Below are 27,235 nucleotides of genomic sequence, written 5' to 3' on the forward strand. Positions count from 1 at the left end.
TCACACCCCTAAACCTTACACCTGGACTAAGTGTAACTGCAATATTATTTCTTAAAATCAGTCACCCAACAATATTTTCATGTAAAAGACAAATAATTAGACATTGTACATGCCAATTAGAGGTCTGATTGTATCCAGAAGTAGTATAGTGGTAAGTTGAAATCATAATTCATTGGGGAGCTTGTAATTCTCGGTACCTGTAGTAGACTGAGTAGTATTTTACCTCATTCTAGGGGGTCAAAATAGAACAAGATGGTCCACTTATTCTCAGTACCTGCAGTAGTATTTTACCTCATGCTAGAGGGTCAAAATAGAACAAGAAGGTTGACTTATTCTCACGTATGCCTATAGTAATACATGTGTAGCGTGTGGAACGGAAGTTATAGTGTCAACCAAGAAATTGTGTAGTCATTATTTTTATGACAAACTCAGGTGGTAGAATTCTATTTCAGGTACTGAGAATTGCATTGGTGTGAAGCCAAAACTCAAATTTATGGAATATATTGCCCTATACCAAGTGTACAGGTAGACAAATGAGTTTACCGAAAGGTGATTTAACACTCATATGATATTACAATTAAGTAATTATGTCTAACAAAATGGTTTCAAAACACATTCCCATTACAGTTATATGCACCTGTAACAAAAACACTGCAAACTCAGTCCAAATCCCACATACGCCAATGAATTACTGCAACTAGAAGGAAAATTCAATATTTTATTTCAAAGTATGGTATGTAATTACAGTTGTGCATATTCACATGGAAACAAGACATCATGGCAAAAAGATTTAAGATGGAGAGAAAGAGGGGGTAAACAATTCATTCCTTGTATTCTCTGATATTCCAATGTTCATTGTAGCATGCATTGACATGCACCGCCACTGTTCAAAAACCAAAGTACTTGTTGCCATGACAACTAGCTGATAAAGACTCAAGTTTTGCTAAAAGTTCAATACATCCAAGGAAAATATCGAATTTGTGATTGTTTGTAACAATCAACACTCTATACAACAGTGATCACTAACTTATCAAAACATGTCAAGAAGAAAGTATTTTCATATTTCGCCACTGAGGGCGCATAATTCACTGCCGCCACTTCTACATGACAATATACATACATTTACTACAGGCAATCAATAGAGAAAATTCTTGAAAGATCACTTGTGAATAATGAAATATATGACTTACTTAAAGTCTAAGATTAAGAATCAGAAAATGTTAACAAAGATACATTACTACATTTTGTATTTTCATGGTACTCCAATAATCTGCATGTAACTTTTGTCATAAAATATCTACCAATGCCAAGTTGTCTTTCCATTTGCCATATAATATTTTTTACACATTCAATAAATCATTTTATTTCACGCTATCAGAAATTCCATAAGAATATTTATTGACAAAATAGTGCCACGCACTTACTGATCATCTGTTTTCCTTAGGAAAATGTATGATTCATCTAAAGCCTTGTTCAATAGTTATATAAGAATGAAAAAAGTTATTTCTTTAGCCCATTCAAAATATTTTGCCAATGAATTTATTCACAAAAACGGACACACAACTTTAGGTAGTTTGATCAGTGAACACACTACAAGCTGCTAATGTAGAACAAGAGCATATTTTGTTATATATATTTACTTACTCGAAACGTTGTATATTTTGAAGTTTACTGAATCATGCATGTATAGGTGAACATGTTGATGTAGCTGTAGATATAATACAAACATTGTTCACATCCAAAAACTATTCATCAAAGTTATTTCATCTAATACAGCACGTTTCAAGTTACCGTTCACTGGCTCTATTTGATGCAATCATGTAGAAACTGATAAGAAACTGCATATTCTACACTAAGATAGCAAGCTTGCAATTTCTTGCTACATTTTGTCTACTATGAAATAAACAATTTAGACATACTGCAACTAGTCACAGACACACAGGCACCAATGCATTTGATGTCTGTATGGTGACACGTTAGCTCACTTCATTTACACAAAATATCACCAGAAACTGTATTCATTCAATCTTACTGGCATGTAGCATGTGTAGTTTCCTATTGGTTTCTGCGTGGTTGTATCAAACGGAGCTGGTGAACGGTAACTGGAAACACTGGCTGTCACATGTACCTGTACAACCACACACACACAACTTGACGTGTTTAGTCGTATGCATTTCAGTATACCTTACAAAATATAACATCAAGAGTAAATAATCAAATGTAACAAAACTATCCACCACCCCCACCCCCAGTTATTGCAGCTTTAATTGATAACCTCTTTACTGCTGCAGTGGGTTATTATATCATGTACAAGTTACAATGTTTCAATTCAGTTTATGCATTATTTTTCATATTGATGGAGTTAAAGTTATGATCATTATTTTTCAGTCAATGAAACTGACAGTCTGAATATCAAGTTATTCTGACAAAAGTCTGAATATCAAGTTATTCTCCCAATTTGGAATATCAAGTTATTCTGACAAAAGTCTGAATATCAAGTTATTCTCACAAGGTTGGAATATCAAGTTATTCTCCCAATTTGGAATATCAAGTTATTCTGATAAAAGTCTGAATATCAAGTTATTCTCACCCAGTTTGAATATCAAGTTATTCTCAGTCTTCAAAGTTTGAATATCAAGTTATTCTGACAAAAGTCTGAATATCAAGTTATTCTTACAACAGCTGAATATCAGAAAAATATTCTGATATAATAATTTGCATAACTGAAAACTCGTAGAATGAAACAATGCAAATATATTCTTAGTGAACGATTTAATATGTTCACACTCCAACCATTTCTATATACTGGTAATGTATAGTACCCATTTTCATCAGTCTCTGCCTTTCATCAAATTTAATAACTATTTCTCAACATTTATGCAAATATTTTCACACATTCTTTGATAAACCACACCTGTGATTATGTTACACAAACTTCTGGGCATGCTCTTTCATCAGCATATGCTAGTAGAGTGCTTGCTATGGACGACAATAAAACACATAGAAACATTTTTTTTTCTTTGCAAGTATATATACCTAACTAGTCTTTGAGAATATTTTGTTTTTCTTGAATTTTTTTTTAACAAAGAAATAAAACAAACTTGTGAGTTTGATAGAACGACCCTCCGAAAAAATACTTTGTTGTCTTACTACCACTCAAAAAAGACTGGAACATGTAGCTATGGAAACCAAATTTTAAAGGACACCTTGGCTGTAGTACAAAATAAATGGTATGTTTTGATCAACCCCTTGCTGTACGAATTAAAATCCGTTCTGTACCCATTAGAACATTTCAAAATTTCATTTATCATATTATAGTTGCTTTAATAATTTGAATCAAAATAATTCATCCAGAAATTCTACAGCAACAAGAACTAGATGTGCCAAAAAATTAATGGAAGATCCAGAAATTTTGTAGAAATGATTTTGGCGGGAGGTTGTCTGTGCCAGAAGATTCAGAAATATTGTAGAAAACTTTTGGCGGGAAAGTGTCCAGTACCAAACAATATTAATCTGTTCATAGTGGTATATTGGACAAACAAATCTTCAATAAGACAAATATTGATGTACTATCAAAAGACTGGGTCTATGGGTACATTTCTCTTCAATTTTGAACTACTATTTGGTCTTACACAGCTGTTACTACAGCAACATTTCTGACATTACCAAAAATGCAACTGCCCACTGATTGGACTCTACATACAGTTTTGAGACTGTACAATATAGTTGGCAGTTGTCTTACTTGTCACAGTGTCATTTCATTCACATCAAAACAAAATATGGAGTATGTGAAGTTATAAGCATGCCTATAGTCTGTGAGAGATGTTGTGTCAAAGCGCCCTCAACCATTGGCATACCCCTCATTGAAGGTCAATGAGGGTGGGATGACACAACCATCAGCTTGCCCCTCTCGGAGATCGATGAGGGCACGACGACATGTGACACAACGTGCCCTAAACCACCAGCTTACCCCTCTTAGAGAAGGAAGCTGAGGGTGAGACAACGCATTCTCGCAAACCAGAGCTGTTATTTCTTCCGCGAACTTCGAAATAACAAGACGGTATTGGACGGTGCCATAAAAGATGCCATGGTTTGTGACGATGGAGACAACACAACATGCCCTCAACCATCAGCATACCCTCTCAAAAAAGGCAGCTGAGAGCAGTATGACACATCATATCTTACAGTCTTATACATTCTTAGACTGTAAGATACGTTGTGACGTTTCGCCCTCACCGGCCTCCTCTGTTAGGGGTTGGCCGATGTTTGAGGGCGCACCGTCACGGCGTACCTTACAGACTAACACATTCTGTACAGATTGTGAAACAGATTTAGCAATCAGAAAGATCTCACTTGTTAAAGGTAATGTTAGCAATAAAGAGAGGGGTGAAACAGAATCCAAAGATTCATTTTTTTTTGTTATGTTGAATTTTCATGGAATACAGACAGACTTGTATCATTTCATCAACTCATCTACACGTTTCAAGAACACACACAAAAAGTAATAAAGATTCAAAAACTTAAGTCAATTTTTTTTTCCTCAGCTAGCATTTACAAAAAGTTTCAATTTAAATTTCATATTACTACAAGGGGTGTATGAAACATCACTTGTTAAAATATACATTGCAAGCAAATACTCTACTTAATGTCATAAAAACTGCACTTCCAAACACTCACTCACTCAAAGTGAAAACGTTCTTAGCTCTATGTTTCAAACAAATCTAAATACTTAAATTTGATGAAGACATGATTGTCAGTCTCTCTGATATTCACTATAAAAGACTTCTCTGGTCTAGACTGCCTCAGTTACCGTAACACAGAGTTCACCATTAACTCTGCAAACTATTTAGCGTAGGTGTTTGACTGTGACTTACAGACGTTGGTGGCGCTGTGATAACTTACATGACAAATGTAGTATAGAAATGTACCAGTTGTGTACATACTGGTGGTATTTGCACTGCAGTGCATCACCAAAAACATCGTTCCATGCCTGTATGCAAATGAGTGTGCAACTGACCCAAATACACAATACCAAGACAGCACTCATATATAATTTTTATGAAATTTGCTGTTTTAGATAAGCATATTATGTAATACATTATGTAAGAGCAAACCATGACCCCCAGGTACTAATGTTCATATTCAGGGTATTAACAAGCTTGTATGTTTCCTGCAGCAGTTTCACCACAGAGAACAATCATGGAAATACCTCGAGTACGCCTCACTGGCACTCAAGCATCATGGGATTCTGTCACATTAATGGACCGCCACCAATGACTGTATTTTACTCTACATAGGTGCAAAGGCAAGGACCGGTCACCTAATTCTACATGACCATGAGAAGCAATATATCAAAGGCAGCCTGTTTTTGTTTTTTTTAAATTCAAGCTCTTAGACTAGATCTAAAGTTCATATCATGATGACTGCTGCAATAAATTCTTCTGCACTCTAAAAGTTACAGACTACCCACCTTCCTACATCAGGAAAGAACACAGTTTTGATTGGACCCTACAGACAACATTTATAGTAAATTTTAAATAAAGCTAGGGGGGTTAATTTTGGATTTGTATTAGGAGTTTGACTCCTTATGATAAATCCGATTTGTACCAGTGACCACTATGGTACCACTGCGCTTCACGATTCACTTTACTTTATCCAAACCATTGAAATACTGGTAACGCCACCAAGAACACTGTTAGTGTTCACTTTTTTCGTGAAATACTTTGAACTTTCACCCAAAGACGTATCAAAAGATTTCTGAACACTTCCGATCTAGAATACCTGTACCATATATGACTGTGCGCTTTCTTTTACAAAAGGTACTGGGTACATACTTTGAACTTTGACCTATGACCCCCAAGATGTGTTCAAAACATTAAAGGTCTTGGAAACTGGTCTTTCCTGTGATAAAGAAGTCTACTTTACATTTGACCTTCAACTACATTATACATATCAGTGAAGTATAATTACTCATAAAAACTGCCAAAAAAGTCTTGAAATTCAATTTCCTTTTAGAGCTAGAATAATATACAGATCAACCGAGTGACCACCAACTAAATTAGCACAGCTAGTAGGGATACAAACCAGTATATTATTATCAACAAAAATAACTTTTTTATCTTTTATTTTTGAAGTACAAAAAAAGTTAATAATTTCTTTGCGTTACACTGATACAATATAACTGTATTAATATGACTAAGTTATTGGATCACAGCATACAATATTTGACATTGGTAATTTTTTTTTTTATTAATGTAAATCAAAACCTAAAATAAAATAAAGCAAATTTGAAACCAATAAGCATTTACATAAACTGTTTGCAAATGACTGTATGCTACACAGCTGCATCATATATAAATTAGAACACTTCTAGAGATACAGGTAATTTAGTGCATGGGATATATTTATATTCTATATAAGTTGAAGAGCAGTCTTCCATCTTGGCGTACCACCAGTATAACTATTGCTCTCTACATGCATGTTGCCATCACACTGCAGAGTGGAAAAAAAAGAGTGAACAAAAAAAAAGAGAATATTTTTTTAGAGAAATTCAGAATAGTCATAAAGATATTAGACACTAAGTTATAACTCAATTTCCATCTTTATGTTCTTATTATACTTTTTATTAGTGACTACCAGTAATCAAAACATGTCTAACCACTCCTGTTCTTTGGCTTCATGCACTGTCATACATTTAATGACCATGACCCTAAATTCAAACCCTCACTTTGCCAAATCTGGTGAAAACTTACAAACGAAACTATTGCAACTTCAGTAACTGGAGAAAGATGTGTTTTACACAGACATGTATGAACCATTCAATTGTTACACCAGTAAGTTTGATAAACTGAAATTTTGTTTTCCTTTTTGTGTTATAACACTAGTTTTCTTGTTCACCTTATCTTAAGCTAGATGGAATTAAATTTAACAAAAAATCTTTTTTGATAAAGTTACTCTACATATTGACAAGAACCCTGACAATAAAATCAATTGTATCCATTTAGGTACTTACTTCAAATTATTTGTCTTTGAACCACATGGTCTCATTGAAAATCATCTCCTTGAGTTTCTCCTTGGGTAAATCATCTAATTCACACTCAAAACTAAATGGTTCCTCGGCAACAGGCTGTAACAAACAAATACAAAAAAATCACTATTTAGTAATAAATAACACATGATGATGACATTTTGGTAAAGTTGAACTTTGATTAAGATTACACACCCAGAAATTATCATTGCAATTTAATCTAGTGGATTGAAAGAAACTATTCACAATGAACAGAGCTGTCAATTGAATATACCTATTGTGTATCTCAATGTATGTGTGCGTGTGAAGCCAATCAAAATAACATTTAGCCTGAAGTTCAATACCACACTTCCAATTAATGTTACACCTATAGGCTTCACACATATACAGTGAGATTTAAATAGGTATATACATTGTTACTCATGTCTCAAATTGACCAATATATTTCAAATTCTTTATTACCACATCACTGCAATCTGCGTTAAGGATGATTTAACAATGTCAACTTTTTTTTTCCAGTACACATGTATCTAGTAATTTCATACTATTTTGTCGTTTTATTAAAATCCCAATTTCACATGCGTTTCATAACGAAAAGAAGCCAAAATTATTTAAGAAACTTTTTAGTTGTGGACTCCATGGACCAAAAACATGACCTGTGTGTATTCATGTTTCATGCTGAAACTCCTGACAAAAGTGTTAACGCAACCTTTTTGGGATTTGTTGCACTTTTAATACAATTATGTAAATATCCCGAGACTATACCATTATCTTGTGGGGGCAGAACATTATAACAATGCTTACCTCATCCTGTGGATCATAGTATTGTTCTAGATAGGGGTGTGCCAGTGCCTCTTCTACTGTTATCCTCTTGTGTGGGTTAAAGGTCAACATTTTATCTAACAGATCTAGTGCTGCAATGAAAACACACATCAACCAATATAGCAGGACTTGTCTACTTCTCATGAAAACAAATATCATGCAAATGATCTCCAACACTTAATTATCAAGCATCAAAATGTGCTAATATTTCATAATAGTAATACTAATACATGCCACAAATAGTACATACACTGTACCTTTTGTAAAGATTCCCCCTTGGCCTTTATAGTGTAGTGGGTTCCACCCTATGATTTCACCTAATAATCTGGGTTCTACCCAGACCTTTATACTTATAGAGTAGTGGGTCACATCCTATGATTTCACCTAATAATCAGAATTCTACTCAGACCTTTATAAAGTAGTGGGTTCCATCCCATGATTTCACCTAATAATCAGGGTTCTACCCAGACCTTTATAAAGTAGTGGGTTCCATCCTATGATTTCACCTAATAATCAGGGTTCTACCCAGACCTTTATAGAGTAGTGGGTTCCACCCTATGATTTCACCTAATAATCAGGGTTCTACCCAGACCTTTATAGAGTAGTGGTTCCACCCTATGATTTCACCTAATAATCAGGGTTCTACCCAGACCTTTATAGAGTAGTGGGTTCCACCCTATGATTTCACCTAATAATCAGGGTTCTACCCAGACCTTTATAGAGTAGTGGGTTCCACCCTATGATTTCACCTAATAATTAGGGTTCTACTCAGACCTTTATAGAGTAGTGGTTCCACCCTATGATTTCACCTAATAATTAGGGTTCTACTCAGACCTTTATAAATTATAGAGTAGTGGTTTCCATCCTATGATTTCACCTAATAATCAGGTTTCTACCCACACCTTTATCGAGTAGTGGATTACACCCTATGATTTCACCTAATAATTAGGGTTCTACTCAGACCTTTATAAATTATAGAGTAGTGGTTTCCATCCTATGATTTCACCTAATAATCAGGTTTCTACCCACACCTTTATCGAGTAGTGGATTACACCCTATAATTTCACTTAATAAGCCGTGTTCTTGTGTCTTTCTACACTAGTTGGGTTTACGCAATGATTTCTTGAACAAGAGTTGAACTCAACATTAAAAATTCATTCCTTTGTTACATGTATATCTTTCTACACCCCTAGTAGTAGTAGTACAGCGAGATATTCAACATCACAATCAACATAGCATGCTATGACATATACGCCTCTTCTTTCTATTTCTGTGTACCCTTTACATGACTGATTGTGTTATCAAACTACACACCAAAGAAAGAAAAAAAATGGTGAAAAAAGACAAATGTCTGCCTCATTTGTCAGAGAGTGATCAAATTAAGGAGATCTGCAGTACTTAATTAGCATTTGTAAAAGCATCCTGAGGGAGATGATAAGCATTTCAGATTGGAAAGACTTGAAGCAATCGAGTGAAAAAATGTGTCTCTGACGTATCATCCTTTTATTGATGATAAAATCAGTCATTAGTCAAATATCACCATGGTAGGAAAAACAGCTACGCACACTGATCTCATCAAGGATTTACCTCTTAAAGTTCAAATTGAAAGATAGGTATCGACAAAAATACCTTACAGATGTTTCAAAGGACACGCACACTTTCAAACAGGTATTTTTGGCATATGCCATACAGTAATCACACAGTATTAGTACAGTACAAACTTTGGTCATATGAACATACACGATTAAGTACAACATTTAATGATAAAATTTCTCATTGATACTGCAAACTTTTTACATGAGGCCTTTAACTATAGTAAAAACTTTATTTAAAACTGACAAATATGTGATATTTATTAATTTATTTATGTATTTAATTTGGGATTCTTTGTGTCCTATAAGCCAGACGACTGGATGTGCCTCTTTTTTTGTATATTTAATGTAAGCACTGTATAATTTGGGAAGTCCACATAAGACACCTTAATAAATAATAACATAACATAACATAACATAACATAACATAACATAACATAACATAACATAACTAGATGTGTCTTGTACACATGCAGCCATTTAGGATGTACACAGTACAATAACATTGTACAGCAAGCTATTCCAATGACATGTGACATCTGAGAACAGATAGTGCCTTAATATAAATACATATCAAAAATGAAAATTTTCAAAAATATTCACATTTATTCTAGTAACAATTTGGTGCTTACTATTTTACTGAGTGTAAAGATGAACACAATACGTAGTTCTGATAGCTATACATACATGTACATGAACTCACTGAAAGGGTTACCTTAAATCACAAACTAACTCACTATATTTTCATGACTGCCAAAGGTTCAACACTGTGATTGGCCAATTTGGCATACACTGTTGATTTCATGCACTATGACCTAGTCTACAAATGTAGTCTAGGAGACAGTAAACTTGATTGGCAGGTCAACCAACCAATCATACTGTACCAGCATTATACACAATTATGTTACAATAATTAGGATTGGCTGGGTGACAGTTAAAACAACCTGTGAAGTTTCATAATTTTCACACAGGAGTGCCCAAGAATTGGCCTCAGCTAAAAAAAGGGAAAGTCAAAATATGAAGAACTTTAACAAAACAAATAGGATTCATGCTGCCATTGGCTAGGATATCTCATTACTTACCTTTAGGATCTGCTTGTGGGAAAATTTTCTGCCAGGGTACGGTAGGTTTGAATGGCAGAGCCATCAAATAGCCACGTGCTTTGTCATTAATTATACACTGGAGATCATCAGCAGTTGGGGATCCTAGCACATTTAAAATAAGATTCAACTGATCCAGATCTTGAAATATGGTTAAGGATATACATGTACATGAATGGTACCATCCTACCCACATCAACTGTACAGTAGACACACAATAAACATACCATACGACTCACATCAACTGTACAGTAGACACACAATAAACATACCATCCTACCCACATCAACTGTACAGTAGACACACAATAAACATACCATACTACTCACATCAACTGTACAGTAGACACACAATAAACATACCATACTACCCACATCAACTGTACAGTAGACACACAATAAACATACCATCCTACCCACATCAACTGTACAGTAGACACACAATAAACATACCATACTACCCACATCAACTGTACAGTAGACACACAATAAACATACCATACTACCCACATCAACTGTACAGTAGACACACAATAAACATAACATCCTATCCACATCAACTGTACAGTAGACACACAATAAACATACCATACTACTCACATCAATTGTACAGTAGACACACAATAAACATACCATCCTACCCACATCAACTGTACAGTAGACACACAATAAACATACCATACTACCCACATCAACTGTACAGTAGACACAATAAACATACCATACTACTCACATCAACTGTACAGTAGACACACAATAAACATACCATACTACCCACATCAACTGTACAGTAGACACACAATAAACATACCATACTACCCACATCAACTGTACAGTAGACACACAATAAACATACCATACGACTCACATCAACTGTACAGTAGACACACAATAAACATACCATACTACCCACATCAACTGTACAGTAGACACACAATAAACATACCATCCTACCCACATCAAGTGTACAGTAGACACACAATAAACATACCATACTACTCACATCAACTGTACAGTAGACACACAATAAACATACCATACATCAAATCTTTTCTGACACAGGAAAGGATACAATGTTTGCCTGGAAACAAAGGTTTGTTTGAGAGCATCTCAGACAGAATGCATCCAACTGACCACATATCTATGGTTTTGGTATATCCCTTGGAATTCAGCATGATTTCCGGTGCTCTATACCACCTTGTTGCAACATATTCTGTTAAGAATCCTGTGTGGTCATGGTTGGGGTCTGCTATTCTGGCCAGACCAAAGTCACAAATCTATTAAACAGGACATCAAATTCAAGAGTATAAACATGTAGAAACATACAAAATACTTCACATTATCATATAAATACATGTAAATCTTCACCCGTGTGGCGTCAAACAGGACAGATCAAACACCTGAATCACCCCTGTTCTACCGAACTTTATTTTTCTTGCTCAACTGTTCAAAATTAATTGCTCCTGCCATTCTATGCTATGCATTGAAAGCATTTTTGTACTTAAACTATGCAATCTCAAAACTGATAAATACACGACTTCACTATATGTACATCCTTTGGTATGAGCAAGATGTGCAGGTACTGTAATTTGTATTTAATTCAATCGTAAAAATGCTGATGATCGAGGTCATGAACGATAATTTTGACTAAGAAACCATTGTTCAATCTGACATAAGCATGACCTTGCATCAGGTGATGAATGAAAGTCATGAGATAACTGCACCTTGTTCATCTCTTCTGTACATAATCCCCACCCCCACCCCATGTATCTAAAACATGGTTTGTTATTCTTACCTTTAGATCACATGTTGTATTCAGAAGCAGATTGCTTGGTTTAAGATCTCGATGAAGTACATTGGCGGAGTGAATATACTTCAGTCCTCTTAAAATTTGGTACAAGAAGTAGCAAATGTGATCATTACTTAAACGCTGTGTTTTGAGCAATTTGTAGAGATCTGTTTCCATGAGGCTCTGAACAATATACCTGGACATCAGATATTAAGGAAATATTCAACATGTCATCACATGCAAGCTGATTAACAGCTGTTTGGCATCAGTGAACAAATCCTATTACAATATTATTCCAAAGTGTTGATTCACAAAATGAGTGTTGTGTGACTGACATTTGCAGGTGGACTGAAGAAAACAAGTCTTTGTAGATGACACACCCCCTCAAATACTTTACTTCTGAATGGCGACATGATTTAAAAGAAATTGGTGGCAACAAATAAATACTACAAAGTGTCTGATAATGAGGAATAGCTTAATTTCAATAACTGAACCTGAAGATCAGAGTCAAGGCCAAAGGTCAACATCTCAAAAGAAAGTTTAAACCCACACCCATCCCCTGTGTGGTCGCTTCGCGATCGCACCCACAACAGTTGTCCATCTATAATTACTATTTAGCCAGCTCTACTAAAATAATTCTACATCCCAGCATACAAATATCTTTCATTTAATGATAGATAGTCATTATGGACAATGTTAACTCTGAAAAAAAATATCTAGATCTGAATAAAAGGATACACATCTTTCATGTGATCAATGTTTTTTGCTCTTATAATATCTTGAATATTGATAATCTGTGAACAGAAAGAGAGAAAGAAAAATTAAAAACCTAATATGAAATACAATACGCGCACACTAACATGTACACACATTTTTTTAAAGCAATCTTTTTTTTTCAAATATCAAGAAAAATCTAGTCTCCACATACATGTAACTACAGCATTGACTATGTAAAGACAACTTTGTATTAGTAGGTACCACATTATCATTTATACCATGCATGAGCCAAGTTGAACAAACAATATGGAATATATACTCTGGTTGTTCTACGTCACAACAGTGTGTGTCTATGTCATGACAACGCATGTCTTCAAAACTGGTTCTGCTGTGTTTGAAACTTGAGTCAAAACATTTAAAATTGCCATTATTTTCCCCGATTTTTCTTTGATATTACTGGTGCTGATATAATTATGTTATTCTTCAATATTTTTTTTCATTCACCTGGAAAATACTCGTGACCTAAGGGTTGTCACTACGAGTTGCTAGACGAGTAGTGACACTGGAGCTTTCAGCTTACTAAGATAGACACATACTATGATAGCAGTGTCTATGTTATGCAGATAGAATAACCCTGTAATCAAGATAGTGTCAACACTGGAAGTCCCCCCAAAATGTACACCCCCAGATCATGGAAGTCATCAGAAATGCCACTATACTGTGAGTGAAATTAAACAAATGCCCATTCATTAGTTTATATCAACCTGTCGCAACAAAATGTTCGGTTTGTGTCTGTCATAGTTTGCCGAAAGCTTGTTTTCTGCTACTGTATTATTAATGTTTCTTTATGAATTCACTACGTCGAATAATGCATGTACTTACATTTTCATGTTTGAATCGTGTCAAAATTTTGATTTCACGAAGAGTACGTTGGCAGTATGTCTGGTGCTCAAAGGGACTGATCTTTTTTATGGCAACTTTACTTCCTGTGTAGGTATCTAAGGCAGAACTGAAATGGAAACAGAAAACATCATGTTACAGTCAAACATTTAATACTAGGTTTATGTTAAGTAATCGAGTGGCCAGCTTGCAATCGGCAGGTTGTAGTTGCAAGTTTCTTTCTGAATGGCTAAAGTCCTTGGGCAAGACTTGAACCACAATTGTGCCTCAGCATGCTCAGTCAACCCAGCTGTATAATTGGGGACCTGGCAGGATAGAGGTTGCAATGCGAATGCGTTAGTCCTATGTGCTTGTAAAGGCTCTTCAGGGAGTTGAGGAAGTATAAAGGACCCTTGTGCCGCCATTGATCTGTGCTAGGGGTAATAATTGTGAGCAACTTCAACTCTCAGGAGAAAAGGCGCATTATTAATACACATCATAATACCATAATAATAATAATATAGGGAACACAAAAAATTACCATCCTGAATGGTGCATCACAGGAATGGGAAATGTAATATTATATCAATGATAAATATGTTGTAAAAAAACAAACTGTCATATCATTTCTAAACAGGCCATACCATTTGTAAACAACCCACCATATTGTTTGTAAACAAAATGTCAGATCACAGTCTGACACTGTTTGTAAACAACCTGCCATATCGATTGTGTTTGTAATCACAAATATATACAGTTACAGTTATCCACATCTCTGCAACTACACTCAACGTAGTAGTTGTACAAGTTGATATCAATTACATGTAATTTGTCTAGAACTACACCAAGTACCATGTAGGCAACAACCATCTACCATGGCAATCAACCTACAGTAGCAGTTTTATTATTGTCATTCACTAGATGCATGTACATACACACGTGCATGCATGCACATACACACATATTTAACAATGTCTCTAGTACTACTGCACCTTCGTCGTTCAGTTCCACTAATATGACATTTCTACTCGATACTCACTATTCCATGCAATTTTTCAGTCTTAAATGTCAAAAGATGTCTATTGCAATATCTTCTTTACTGTCTTGTTGACTAGATATAATATGTCATGATCATTCTTCATTTTTACAACAAATTAATCACTGCAGTGCAAAATGTATTTCACAAATAAAACTAAGCATGAAGACTGACAGTTTTATATGGACAATTCAAGCTTCATTTTTGAACATCATCAAATTTTTATTTTAGATGACGTGCAGCTTTGGATGAATATTTAATGAGTGCTAAATCTGACCTAAGGCAATAGTGTGTTATCTTTCCACCTGGGAAGCAAACTAGCACGCTATCCTCAGTATGACGAGGAAATCATGAATAATGCAGGCCAATCCTGTGTAAAACTACGGACATACTGCTTTGGCAAGAACACCTAGCATTGGGACACGATCATTCTCGCAAACCAGAGCTTTTATTTCTTCAGCGAACTTCAAAATAATGAGAAGGCCTCTGGTAGAGAATGTAATGGATGATGCCATAAAAGAGGCCGTGGTTTGTGACGATGGGACGCGATTTGCTACTTGTAATTTCTGGGTAATCAGTGTTCTCAACAGGACCGTCCTTCTGGAGGGGTGTGTCCCCTCCCCCATCCCCATCAAGTTTGTTTCCCCCCTATTATCAGGCAGTATGTTGTTTTTCATTGACATACATGTAATGATATTCGAAGGTGTCACTGCTGTATGAAAGACAATGAATGCAGGCTGGCTCAATTGTTCTTTGTACCATAATTGAGCAATAATGACTTCAATCTTCAAAAGAATTGTAAGTTTCCCCATTAACTTTGCACATTGTCAAAAGAATGGTATTGAACAAATGGCCATACCAGCATGGGGTAACCTTTCCCAATGTTGACTAACAAACAGTTTTACACAATATACATTCTTTCATAGAAGGTCACACTAAATTGCTCTAAGGAGTTCAGATGGGATTTAGTGGTATAAATATACAACAAAATTACAGTGTTCCTAAAACTAACCACTTGTATTCAACAACAGTATTCCTAATCCTAGTCAATTGAGCAAACATTTCTATGGACAGTACCTTTAATAATTCACACTGTATATACATGGTTTATTTTTATCAACGAAAAAGGCACAAAAAAAATCACAATTTGAATTGTACTATTCAGCCATTCATTCACTGCTATGTATCCAAAATGGCTGGCTAATCAACCTAATACTAGGCATGACTGGAACTAGTTTTGGTAACAATTTTTTGCAGCAATTATAATAGCTGCTGTCAAACTGTTTTACCACCTGCTGGATGAATGAACTTTGCAGATGTAAATATACTGGGAACTGGTGGGCATCCTATCATTGTAAACCATGTTTCTGTGAGTGCGTGTTTATATGCCAAAGACCTAGACCAGCCTGACAATGCTGAATTTTGAAAATATATATACGCCACTGAAAAATATATCTGTAGAAAACAAGTACATGAAATTCTAAACCAGTTCCACCACCACTGACAGAAATTTCTAGTTCTATCAAAATGTGATGTTTCCCCTGTCCCTTACTATGTGGCGACTCACACAGTGGCAATTTACATTATTTTCACCCACAAAACAGAATGCCGACTTTGTTAGCAGACACACTGCTCCAATGCCATTCTTAGGGGTAATTTGATACCTTCTGAACGAGATTAAAACATGTTGCAAATCACAGAAAATATGTGTGTCGTTTCTCTGCACCTGCTGCATATAGGATTTGCTCTACTCTACTGAGTAAACAAACAACAGGACAGCCACAGTATAATATACCTACCAAGCAAGAAACAGCATAGACAACTAATTTATGTTTGCTATTTTGTGACACAAAAGATTTTCTCATCTTCAATTTGAATTTCAAACAGTTACACTGACCTGCTCACATTGTGTTATTAACAGGTACCTGGGAAAAATGCATAATAAACTCAGGGACTATTTGACTTCCCAAGGTATTATGTATCATCTAGAGAATTCTAACATGTTATGCTTGCCACAGGATAGGGGTCAGGTCAAAGGTCATGACCTGGTCGTGTGTTGGTGTCAATTCATCACTGTACTTCCTTTTCACAAAAGTAATGAACTCCACGGACTGTATCATTTCCCATAATTGCAAGGATTTCAGATATCACGACACACTGTAACATAATTATATCTAAATAGGTGTACTTTACTTTCTCTCTCTCAATTTTTTCTATTGCATTTCTAGTCCTTGTCATTGCATCCTTTGGGAACACGTTCACTATTACTTCAATATTTTCAGTACAAAACAGACCCCTTCCTTTTCAGAATTCTATTTTCTGAAGTCAAGATCTCTGTGTGACCTTCACATGGTTTCATAGTTTTGCATATCTCTGTATGAATAAGCAAAAAGCCTACACATTGCTAATGCTTGCCTCCACCATCTCCAAACAGTAAAACAGTTTGGAGTCCTAAATTTGGAATTCTGGTCATGCAGGTACATATTATTGACTGAGAGACTGACAGTGTAATTTTGCTGCAATGAGAACCCTGGATGACATAAAATAAAACAAAATTGACGTCACAGGAAATTTACTGTGGTGCATTTAGTAGGTCTGTCATTGTTGCTAGCCCACAATGATTTTTCACAAACGACTTCTGCTTTATGGCTCAATACACATGTGCATTCAAAATATCAAATTACTCAATGCTTGTCAGTTTTCTGTACAATCTTAATATATCACCAGTTGATACACTAAGATGTCTACAATGTAAACTGCATTGCACAAAAACCTGATTTTCAGAGAGGTAGCAATTTCATTATTACAACACACAAAACTATAATAATTGGTAATATAAATGTGTACATGTACCTCCAGTGCATTTTAGCCCGATTTTCAACTCACCACATGTATTTTGAGGTTGAGACAAAAAGCTTGACTAGTAAAAATTGCCAATTTTGTGTTCAATTATGTAAACTGCTATCACTTTGTATACTGTATCATGCATACTTTGAAATAAGCAATAACGTATCATCAGTTAAATTCTTTGCTTGCCATCTCTTTGTGGGTAAGTTTGTCGATAGATTTAGACAAATTTCGTTTTGTTCAAAGTTTCTACAGAAGGCTGTATTTCATACTATTGTAAATACAAAGACTTCTCAAATATCATCAGAATAACACACACACATATATATATATATCTCTCTAAATTGTTGACAAGACAATCAAACTTTTGAGTTTGACATTCATAGTTCACCTGTGTAGTAGATTTAGGTACGAACAGAAAATGGATCAACAGAAAAATGAATTTTACATGACTTGTTAGCATTGTGTTGTTTCTCTGTCTTTGTTTTTCCCTATCTGCTTGGTAGGTTTTGGGGGAAATTCAAGGACAGCCCATAAAGTATTTAATTGACGGACTTTAAATCAATGAATGAATAAATAAATAAACCTACTCCACAGTACATTATTGCAATTGTAAATAATGCAGTCAGGTAACATTTATACCTTACAAAGCTATGTATATTTAATTGCACAGTACTTGATTTTCAGTTTTAATTACACGTAATTATCCACCAAGGTAGCATTTTTACAACATACAAAACTGAAAAAAAGCTGCCATAAACTTTCCTGCACACTATTTTGATTTTCAGTGTCACTACAGCAAGTTTAGTTTTTGTGCAATTATCAAACACACAAAATCTCATGACATCAACTTTAACCGTACAGTACTTGAGAGGATAATGCATACCATGGTGTCCATGAAACAACAACATAATGGTGTCTTCCGTGACCTCTGACCTCACAAGGTAAGTCGCCAGACAGCAATTACATTGTGTATTGAGACTTGGCTTATGCAATGCATAGTCAATGGATAGGAAGATATGCTGCATATATCGACTGTTATATGTATTTTTCCTTTTCTTGATAAGCCCTCCTAGGCATACAACATTGTAGACAACAAAGTCAACACTCTAAGTCTAAACAGTACTATGTTTACACAAATTATGTAACTTTTGCCAACATCTCAATGGAGGAATTGTGATGGAATCAAGGTCACAATGTCATACATAATTCTATGAAAAGTCAACATGACCCTGACGATTCAATAAAATCACTTGGTTTCATATTGTATTCATGACCTTCACAGTCATTGACAGCAATTCTTACATCATTGTCAATAGCACACAATTCCTATTTATATTTTTACATACATGCTTACAGTTTTATGCAAATGTTGACAAAAATCACTAAAGATGACCAACAATGCTTAACTATCCCCTCATTGCCCTACTTCCAAAAAGTACTATTTACACAGGTGACATACACCCATTTCCATGCTGTAATCAAATAATGAAACTAATTTTGCGGTGAATCCCACAAGAACCAAATCTGGCACTTATTAAAGAAACCTGTACAATCACAAAATCATGTATTGTACAGTCTAAAATGGAATATTGTCTGTGCAGACTTCATACTTGTGAGCCTAGATGCAAACAGGTTAGGTCAGCCCATAATATGGTGCATGACCATAGGCACCAACAAAAGTCACAATGGGTAGAAGGGACCTTCAACAATAAACACTTCAAGCATTTGACAAAGAGACTCTAACCAGACATTTGATTCAACTTCCTCTACTGACTGTTTAGCATCCGTGAGAGTCACAATACTGGTGAACTGTTATGCCCTTTCACATTTAAAACAGTGCTTTACTTGCGTCATTAACGTTTTTAAAACATCACTCACGTTTCGCCCTGTTCTGAGATCTATTTTAGCTGTGAAAATGAAAGCTTTGCTTTTCACTACTACTGCTGCGGTAAACGGCATCATCATAAATCATTGGAAAACATCAACCACAGGTGAAGTACACAATCACAACTCTACTCATCTCCCTATTTCAACCACAAAATCTACAATTTGATACGTTCTAACCTGAAGTAATTAAGTGCAGTGCTAGTCTTTATTTTCCATAAGATTGACTAACTTCACAATTGTGTTGACCAACTCATTTTGTTACTGTTAGGGAATATTTTGATTTTTGCCCCATCCTGTCAAAGATTTATTATCCAATACAATATGGCTAGGACCAAGTATAGATACTCATTACTAAACAGTTCATACACTTACATGTAAACACACAGAAAGTAAACTAAGCAAGGTACCCACAAATATTGCAATACCTGACATTTCATATCCTGACAACTAGAATGCAAATATATAACTCCATTTTAGTGTCGCTCTAATTTTTTGTTGTGAATTAAAATGATTAAAAGTAAGTTTCTAGAGTGTCACCTCATATTATTAGCAAGAGAACACCGAATCTGGGTTGGTCGCATGAAAATACTACACATCATCACTAGCAAATTGAAGCTAAGAGGGCACACTTACTTCTTTCCTGAACACTAAAGTATAATTCAAATGTACAACACAGGGTTGAGTTCACAGGAAATGCCTTTCGGATTACAGAAAGTACTTTCTCCAATTAATTAAGATAAAAAACCCTCAAAAGCCTGTATAGTTATAATTTCATAATTCATCAAAGCAACAGTACATTTGTAAACTTGGCCAACATTTACAGTATTCTGTCTTCTTGATTTGTTGTAAGTTGAAGGAATATTTAGACATTTGGAGTTTTCAAACTGAAACTAATGACCTTGAGTTACATGAGTAACATGACTTCCTATGGTGTCATGTCCTAGATTTCTATGGCTGTAAGGTATACTCTGCATCACTTCGCAAAACTGTGGAATGTGCATTATTGAGTTGTCTTCATCTGAAATCTAATATGCAAGATACACTTTCTAGTGCTTACTGTGATGTGACGATAATATATGCCTTTACAACATTCCAATGTCATTTAGTCTTCAAAAACAGAAATAATCAAGGTACACAAGAAATGAGGTCAGGAGTTTAGTGTTCTCATCGGAATTTAATGACAGTCATGAATTTACCATAACAAAAGGGTGTCTTGTCATGTTAATTATTCATAGTGAGCTACAAATCTGAGTGATGCCTACCACTACTCCAATAAGACACATAAACACACAGGTCGAAATAGATTTGCTCTGCTCAAACTTGTCATGAGGGATGGAAATAGAATATGAATGATTTATATCTTCCTCTAAATTTAGGTTGTCATCTACAACAGTTATAATAAAATACATGACAGACAGCCTTGAAAAAAAAACTGCAGTTACTTAGGTTGTCATTTCACCAATTGATAACAAACTTTGTCAAAGAAACAGGCATCAGAATTTCGAGTTTCCACTCACCTTAAATACTTACACAACATAGAAACCAGACAACGTACTAATAACTACGAGACCCATGAACGTAAACAATAACTAACCCCTTATTACACAATTCAAAAAACAAAATGAAGATTTCACTGTCTGTCTGCTTGATTAGAAATTTCAACTAACTTTCTAAAGTTTCAAGTTAATGAATATTAATTAACATACATTCTAGTCTGGCCAAAATCACCAACGTCTCCGCAACGCCAGCGACTTACATCACGTTGGTGAAATAAATTTGTGAAGATACGAGTTTTGCACAGCAAATTACAACATTAGCTATGTGGAAACGTTACATTGGGTAACTGTCCCTCTATCACAGTATCATACTCATATTAGAAGGACTGTAATCGGGTATTGTCTATCAAATGTCAACATTAATAGGAAGCAATATCAATGATATATGTAGAAGTTAAAGACTTAGTTGAGTATAAGACATCTTTCGAATCAGTTCTCCCCATCAATTGCCCATTGACAAATTGAAAACAATGGTCTGACCCCACCCTACCCTACCCAAACTTGCAATCTAAATGCATATGGCAATGTGTCCTTGTCGATTTTGGGTCACCATTATTGCCATAGAATAGAAGATAGCGAGGCCGACAACATCGGCGCGCTGAAGCCAACTATTCAAATATACCCCCTTCCAGAACAGGGAACACCAAGAGAAAATACGCATGACAAAAACAGTAGCGAAAAGTAGCGCTAAATACTGTCAGTGGAGCGACGGCTTTAGATTAGAGATCAGACAACACGAGCGAGGCAATCTCATGATATGACGAACTCGAACGTTGGGTGGCGAGGGCGTGACACCTGCTAATGTTGCCTTTCAGGACTTTAAGATGTCTCGAAAATAATGAAGCAACAACTTACCAAACCATGCCATACGCCCCTTCCCCAATATAATTCAAATCTCTATATCTCGGTCCCACATCGAATGCTTGACCACGGACCGTTTCTGCTGGAGCTTCCGTCGCCATCTTGAATATTCTGACAAGTTGAAAGCGATGCTACTACACTGGCAGAGCAATACGCACTACTGATTGGTTTATACAAGACACATGGTTGCATGCAAATTATGACGTCAATTGACCCAACCCTGCAGGTGAAATCAAGGCAAGAGTTTTTTCCAACCTTGTTCACACAAATCACGTGTGTTAGACTCTTGTCTATGTATTTGAATAGACGGAAAAAAATCACAGGCTTTAATACTGTAAAATAAAGTGTATATAGCAAGGCTGTTGTATTGAAAATGCTGGCGTCACTATACTAGTTAAGATACCACTTTTCTCGCGAAAAAAAAAATAAAACTGAGGAAATCAAAAATGGCTAATTAAGCAAACGAGTCTTTACAGATTGGTGTATTAATTATGTTTAACGTGTACGTGTTGCTGAATTATAGTAGCGTACAGGCCTAGGACTACCCTTTCGGAACTTTTCAATGAATCAACATTTGCATTTTAAACGGGTGTGGATTTCAGAAAATGTCTTTGGAAAATGTTCCTGTAGGCATTTTGTTGGGTTTGGGGCAAAAGTCAGAAGACAACTTTGCTAGGGTAATTTGATGGCGCTGAATCATGCTCGCAAAGTGGAATCCTCCTTAAATTTGCATAATATTGGCAAAAACTAGGTGAAAGGGAACATCCTTGGGTAAAAATACGTTTCATAAATCTTCACAATGCCATTATACTACTAAGATTCATGTTGTTCCCATGAACTGAAATCTAACTCAAACAAGAATAAAAGAACATACAACTAGCCAGTAGAAACGCAAACAATGAATGTGATCAATCAATCAATCAATCAATCAATCAATATATGAATATTCAATGGCGTGAGCGACAGACTAGAAAATAATTTTGAAAAAAAAATAATTGGGTCTACTCGCTCAATTTATCGTCCTTGCCGCATAGTAATCATTAAATTGATGCCGTGCTTATTTATTCTGTCATTGCGATAGCATTAAAAGCAATCATAATTAAGATATTGTAAATTATACATGAATCAAGAACATAATTGTTTAAAAACTGAGTAAAGCATGTACCATTCATATTTCAATGGTGGAATTAAAACGATTTGTCTGACGTTTACGTCAAGTGATGTAATATATTTATGATTTCTACGAAATTAAACTGGAAGGGGGTCTTTTTAGTCTAGTTTAAATTTCAGACCAGATGTAAATTGAAAGCCTTCCGTAACAAGAGTTTTTCCTTTATCCTTTGATATCATTAGCACACGTATCACATTGTTATCTCCAAAGAATATACCGGATTTGTACATGAAATGTAAAGCTTGCAACCTTACGAAACTGTCTAATACCCCAAATTCATTAATTATGCAAATGACTCATTACATCAGATGCATGTGCCTTATCATTGGTGTATGTGCAAAGTATATGAAATTTGAAGCTTACATCCATAAGATATTGCTTGATTGCCAAAAGTTACCAATTATGCAGATTTCTCATTACAATTAAAAACTACTCCAGCAAACTTTACAGGGCGTTATCGTCGAAGTGTGTAATAACTTATATCAAATTTGAAGCTTGTAACTGTATTCTTAAGATATGCCTAATTGCCGAAAATTATTCATTATTCAAATAACTCATTAAAACTATAAGCTAAATTAACAAACTTTATAGGGCACATTCGCTTTGTTATCAGCAATATATACGAAATAATATCAAATTTGAAGTGTCTACTCTTAAAGTATATCTTAATTACTGAAAATTACTCAATGCTAAATGGTTGAATGGTAAAAAAAATATGCAAGTATCGCATTCAATGTAACTTTCATGATAATTTGGGGTGGTAAAATCTCAAAATTTCACTTGGAAAGCGATATTATTTACCATCAAAGTACCCTTAAAAAGTTGTCTTCCGACTTTCAACACGAGATGCGTACAGGGCCGTCTTTTCGTAACATTTTCTGAAATGTGGTGTACATTATGGGCACATTTGCTTGTCTTTTGGAATTCAAACAAAGGCAAACTTGTTCAATGTGAGGAATTGTGATTGCATATTGATGAACATCCCTAATCTATATAGTCTAAGTCTATGTAAGTCTACAGGACGTATAAAAGGAAAACGTCACGGTTACGATACCCAGATCGCGACGGAAAAATTTATTCCAATAGGCAAATGATATGAAATGGTGAAGATTTTGCATTAATTTTTCAGTTTCTATTTAATTTGAACACTAGCTTATCTTTTTTTAAGTTTGTCAATACATGTTGATTGATTGTTGAATTATAGGCTATATGCAAGAATAAACTTTAGGCCGACATAATGTAATTTGTTATCCTACGTTTTGGATAGCGACACCACAATTCGCATGAGTAAAAAACCAATTACTAATAGAAGATCGGGAAACTCTATGAGAGACTTATGAGAGGCTTCAAGTTAAGAGTTATATCCGGGAAATGTTCAATGCAATATCCTTGGACAATGTTTCCTGCTCATCTTATAAAATCAACAACCTATTTTTTTTTTCAAATCCATGTTCTCCAGCCTGCATTGATGAAGTAATTACTTTTTGATTTCTTTTACATTGCAGTTTTGCAGCCAGCCTTTTGAAAGAGTGGGACAGTGTTCCGAGACTTTCATTTTTTTCTGGGTCGTCATAAATTTTGGGGACATTATAAAAACAGTGCCAATGGCGTTGTAGCACAACTGTACAGTGTTTGAAAATATTTACCCACATGCTGATCCATTCTAGATATTTGCTGAATGATTACGCAGTTGCCTATCAACCCTGTTGTTATCCATCACAGGTCCAAAAATGTGTGTCAAATCATCCAAATGACCCAAAAAAAACCTCTGGCTGCAACACTGACATTGTATGCTTTTGCGGTATGTTAAATGATTGATATTTTCTTCATCACTAGTCACTTATCTTGTTGATACACCTTGAATGATGAACAAATTATGCATTGTGTAGTTTTGTTGTTGTTCACCACAAACTCTAAGCTTTTGTAAACCATTCCTTACATATATATGTGTTAAGTCTGTGACTCACTGTCTCTTGCGATTAACAGTATCCCAGGAACAATGTGCCCTGTCGCCGGGATTAAAGTTTGTCGTGGTTTAGCGCGCAGTCTCAGAACAAGGACCCATTGTATTAATACGCAGTCGTGATGAGTACTGCTGCAGTCCCCTTGACATTGCATGACTAAATTCAATTGGTTCTATTTTACTCGAATTCAAATTCACAAATGCAGCTTCTACTTTCGCTCAAATCATGAAAGTTTCAATTGGAATGTGTCTTACCGTTACAGCAAACTGGTTTTACGACGATGATGATCTGTGTTTGTGTGGACTGGTGGTGGTGGTGGTGAGGGGGTATATGTCTGTGTGTGTGGTGTGTATGTATGTATGTCTGTATGTATGTATGTATGTATGTATGTATGTATGTATGTATGTATGTATGTATGTATGTATGTATGTATGTATGTATGTATGTCTGTCTGTCTGTCTGTCTGTCTGTCTGTCTGTCTGTTAGCTGTATGCTTTTCGACCTCGGTTGCGTTTCACTCTCAGACTAACACAAATATTGGAATAAAAATGCCGCTGCTTTTTTGTTCGTGATTTTTGGTTGTTCATTTTTTTTTTCGACAAATAAAAATATGTTACCTTAATGCGTTAATAAATATCTGCATATGTTCTAAAATTGTAGTCATGTACCCAGTATTAAAACATAGGTGGTTCACAAGCTGCGTTCATGTTCATGTTTACGTATTTATAAATCGAAGGTAACCACAATCATTTTCAGTTTTCAGTTTTATTGATGTTTGGTATTTAGTGTTTTTCATTTTTCATTTCGTGACACATTACTTTTCACTATATCCTATTATATGATCCAGTGAGTTTGATTGTAATCCCGTGGTGACACATGTTCACAATCATACCACAGTCTTACCATAGTTATGTCATATGTTTGGGATTTCCCGTGAGGGTTTATGGGAAACACAGAGAATATTGGGACAAAAAAGTTGGGTTATTTATGATGTTATCACCGGAGGTTTTCCTATAAACCTTGTAGGAAATCTCCTGAAAGACTGAACACATTTCAAGTGCAGTAGAGCTCCTGTACAAGATTTCAAAGTTAAATAAGTCACCAAGGTGCTATTTTATCACATAAAAGTCATATATAAGTTGATAGCAGTAATCAATGCAAGTGTACGAAAGGCAGAAATAAGTAAAGTTAGACTTATTCCTGTCAGACTGCTTTCAACTTACACAACACAGAGATTATGGTAATAAATGAAATGTGATGTCATCATTAGAGGAGTGTTCCCATAATTGAACCTTGCAAGAAATCCTCAAAAAATGGCTGAACACAGGTCAGGTGCAGTAGAGCTTCTTAATAAGATCTCACAGTTGAGGAAGTTACCGAGGTCCTATTTTATCACCCAAAGTCTTGTCAAGTGATATGATGTATTAATAGTAATCAGTGTAAATGTACTAAACTTGAAATGAGCCAGACCGGTCTGTACAGTAGCTGTTACATGAATGATGCCTTTGAATAATTTTTATTTTTATTAACGTTATGTTATTTCTTGTACCCGCTGAAACATGATGTATTGTAGCCTCGTGATCAAACCCTATGACAAGTTAACGTCCAAGATTGAACATTTTTCTGTTTCTTTTGCTATATTGAGGTTTATTTGTCATTATTATAGAAAATCTCAGGAGACGAAGAGTATAACCTGAAGTATAAATGGATGTTGTAGATGGTTCGAGAGTTAGTGACAACGTTAACCCTTCTCGTCTGCTGGTCATTGATAACATAAATACACTTTATGTAAATATACTTATCTACCGAGGTTCAGACAAGACGTGAAAACCCCCAGTACATTATCTGGCTACAACTGATAGCAATTAACTTCCTCTCCACTTTTTGTTGGCATATTGATTAACATTTGCTCCCCGGTCCGTTCCTGGACGTGTTTCATTTCTTCAGTACTTTCTGTAGTGTTCTTGGCCAACATGATGACTTTT

The 27,235-nt window shown here is 35.3% G+C and overlaps 1 protein-coding gene across 1 annotated transcript; it reads right to left on the reverse strand.

Annotated features, from left to right (window-relative positions):
• Positions 1-725: 725 nt before the first annotated feature.
• On the reverse strand, positions 726-22,239 carry LOC144449624 (mitogen-activated protein kinase 1-like). The gene is made up of 9 exons (XM_078140196.1): positions 22,110-22,239; positions 13,929-14,055; positions 13,068-13,123; positions 12,336-12,525; positions 11,613-11,817; positions 10,524-10,682; positions 7,832-7,941; positions 7,013-7,126; positions 726-6,492 (listed from the first exon to the last, which is right to left on the reverse strand). The coding sequence occupies exons 1-8, from the start codon at positions 22,214-22,216 to the stop codon at positions 7,019-7,021; spliced, it is 1,062 nt and encodes a 353-aa protein (XP_077996322.1). The 5' UTR covers positions 22,217-22,239; the 3' UTR covers positions 726-6,492; positions 7,013-7,018.
• Positions 22,240-27,235: the final 4,996 nt, after the last annotated feature.

This window comes from Glandiceps talaboti, chromosome 18 (assembly GCF_964340395.1).
Source record: "Glandiceps talaboti chromosome 18, keGlaTala1.1, whole genome shotgun sequence".
Lineage (NCBI taxonomy): Eukaryota > Metazoa > Hemichordata > Enteropneusta > Spengelidae > Glandiceps > Glandiceps talaboti.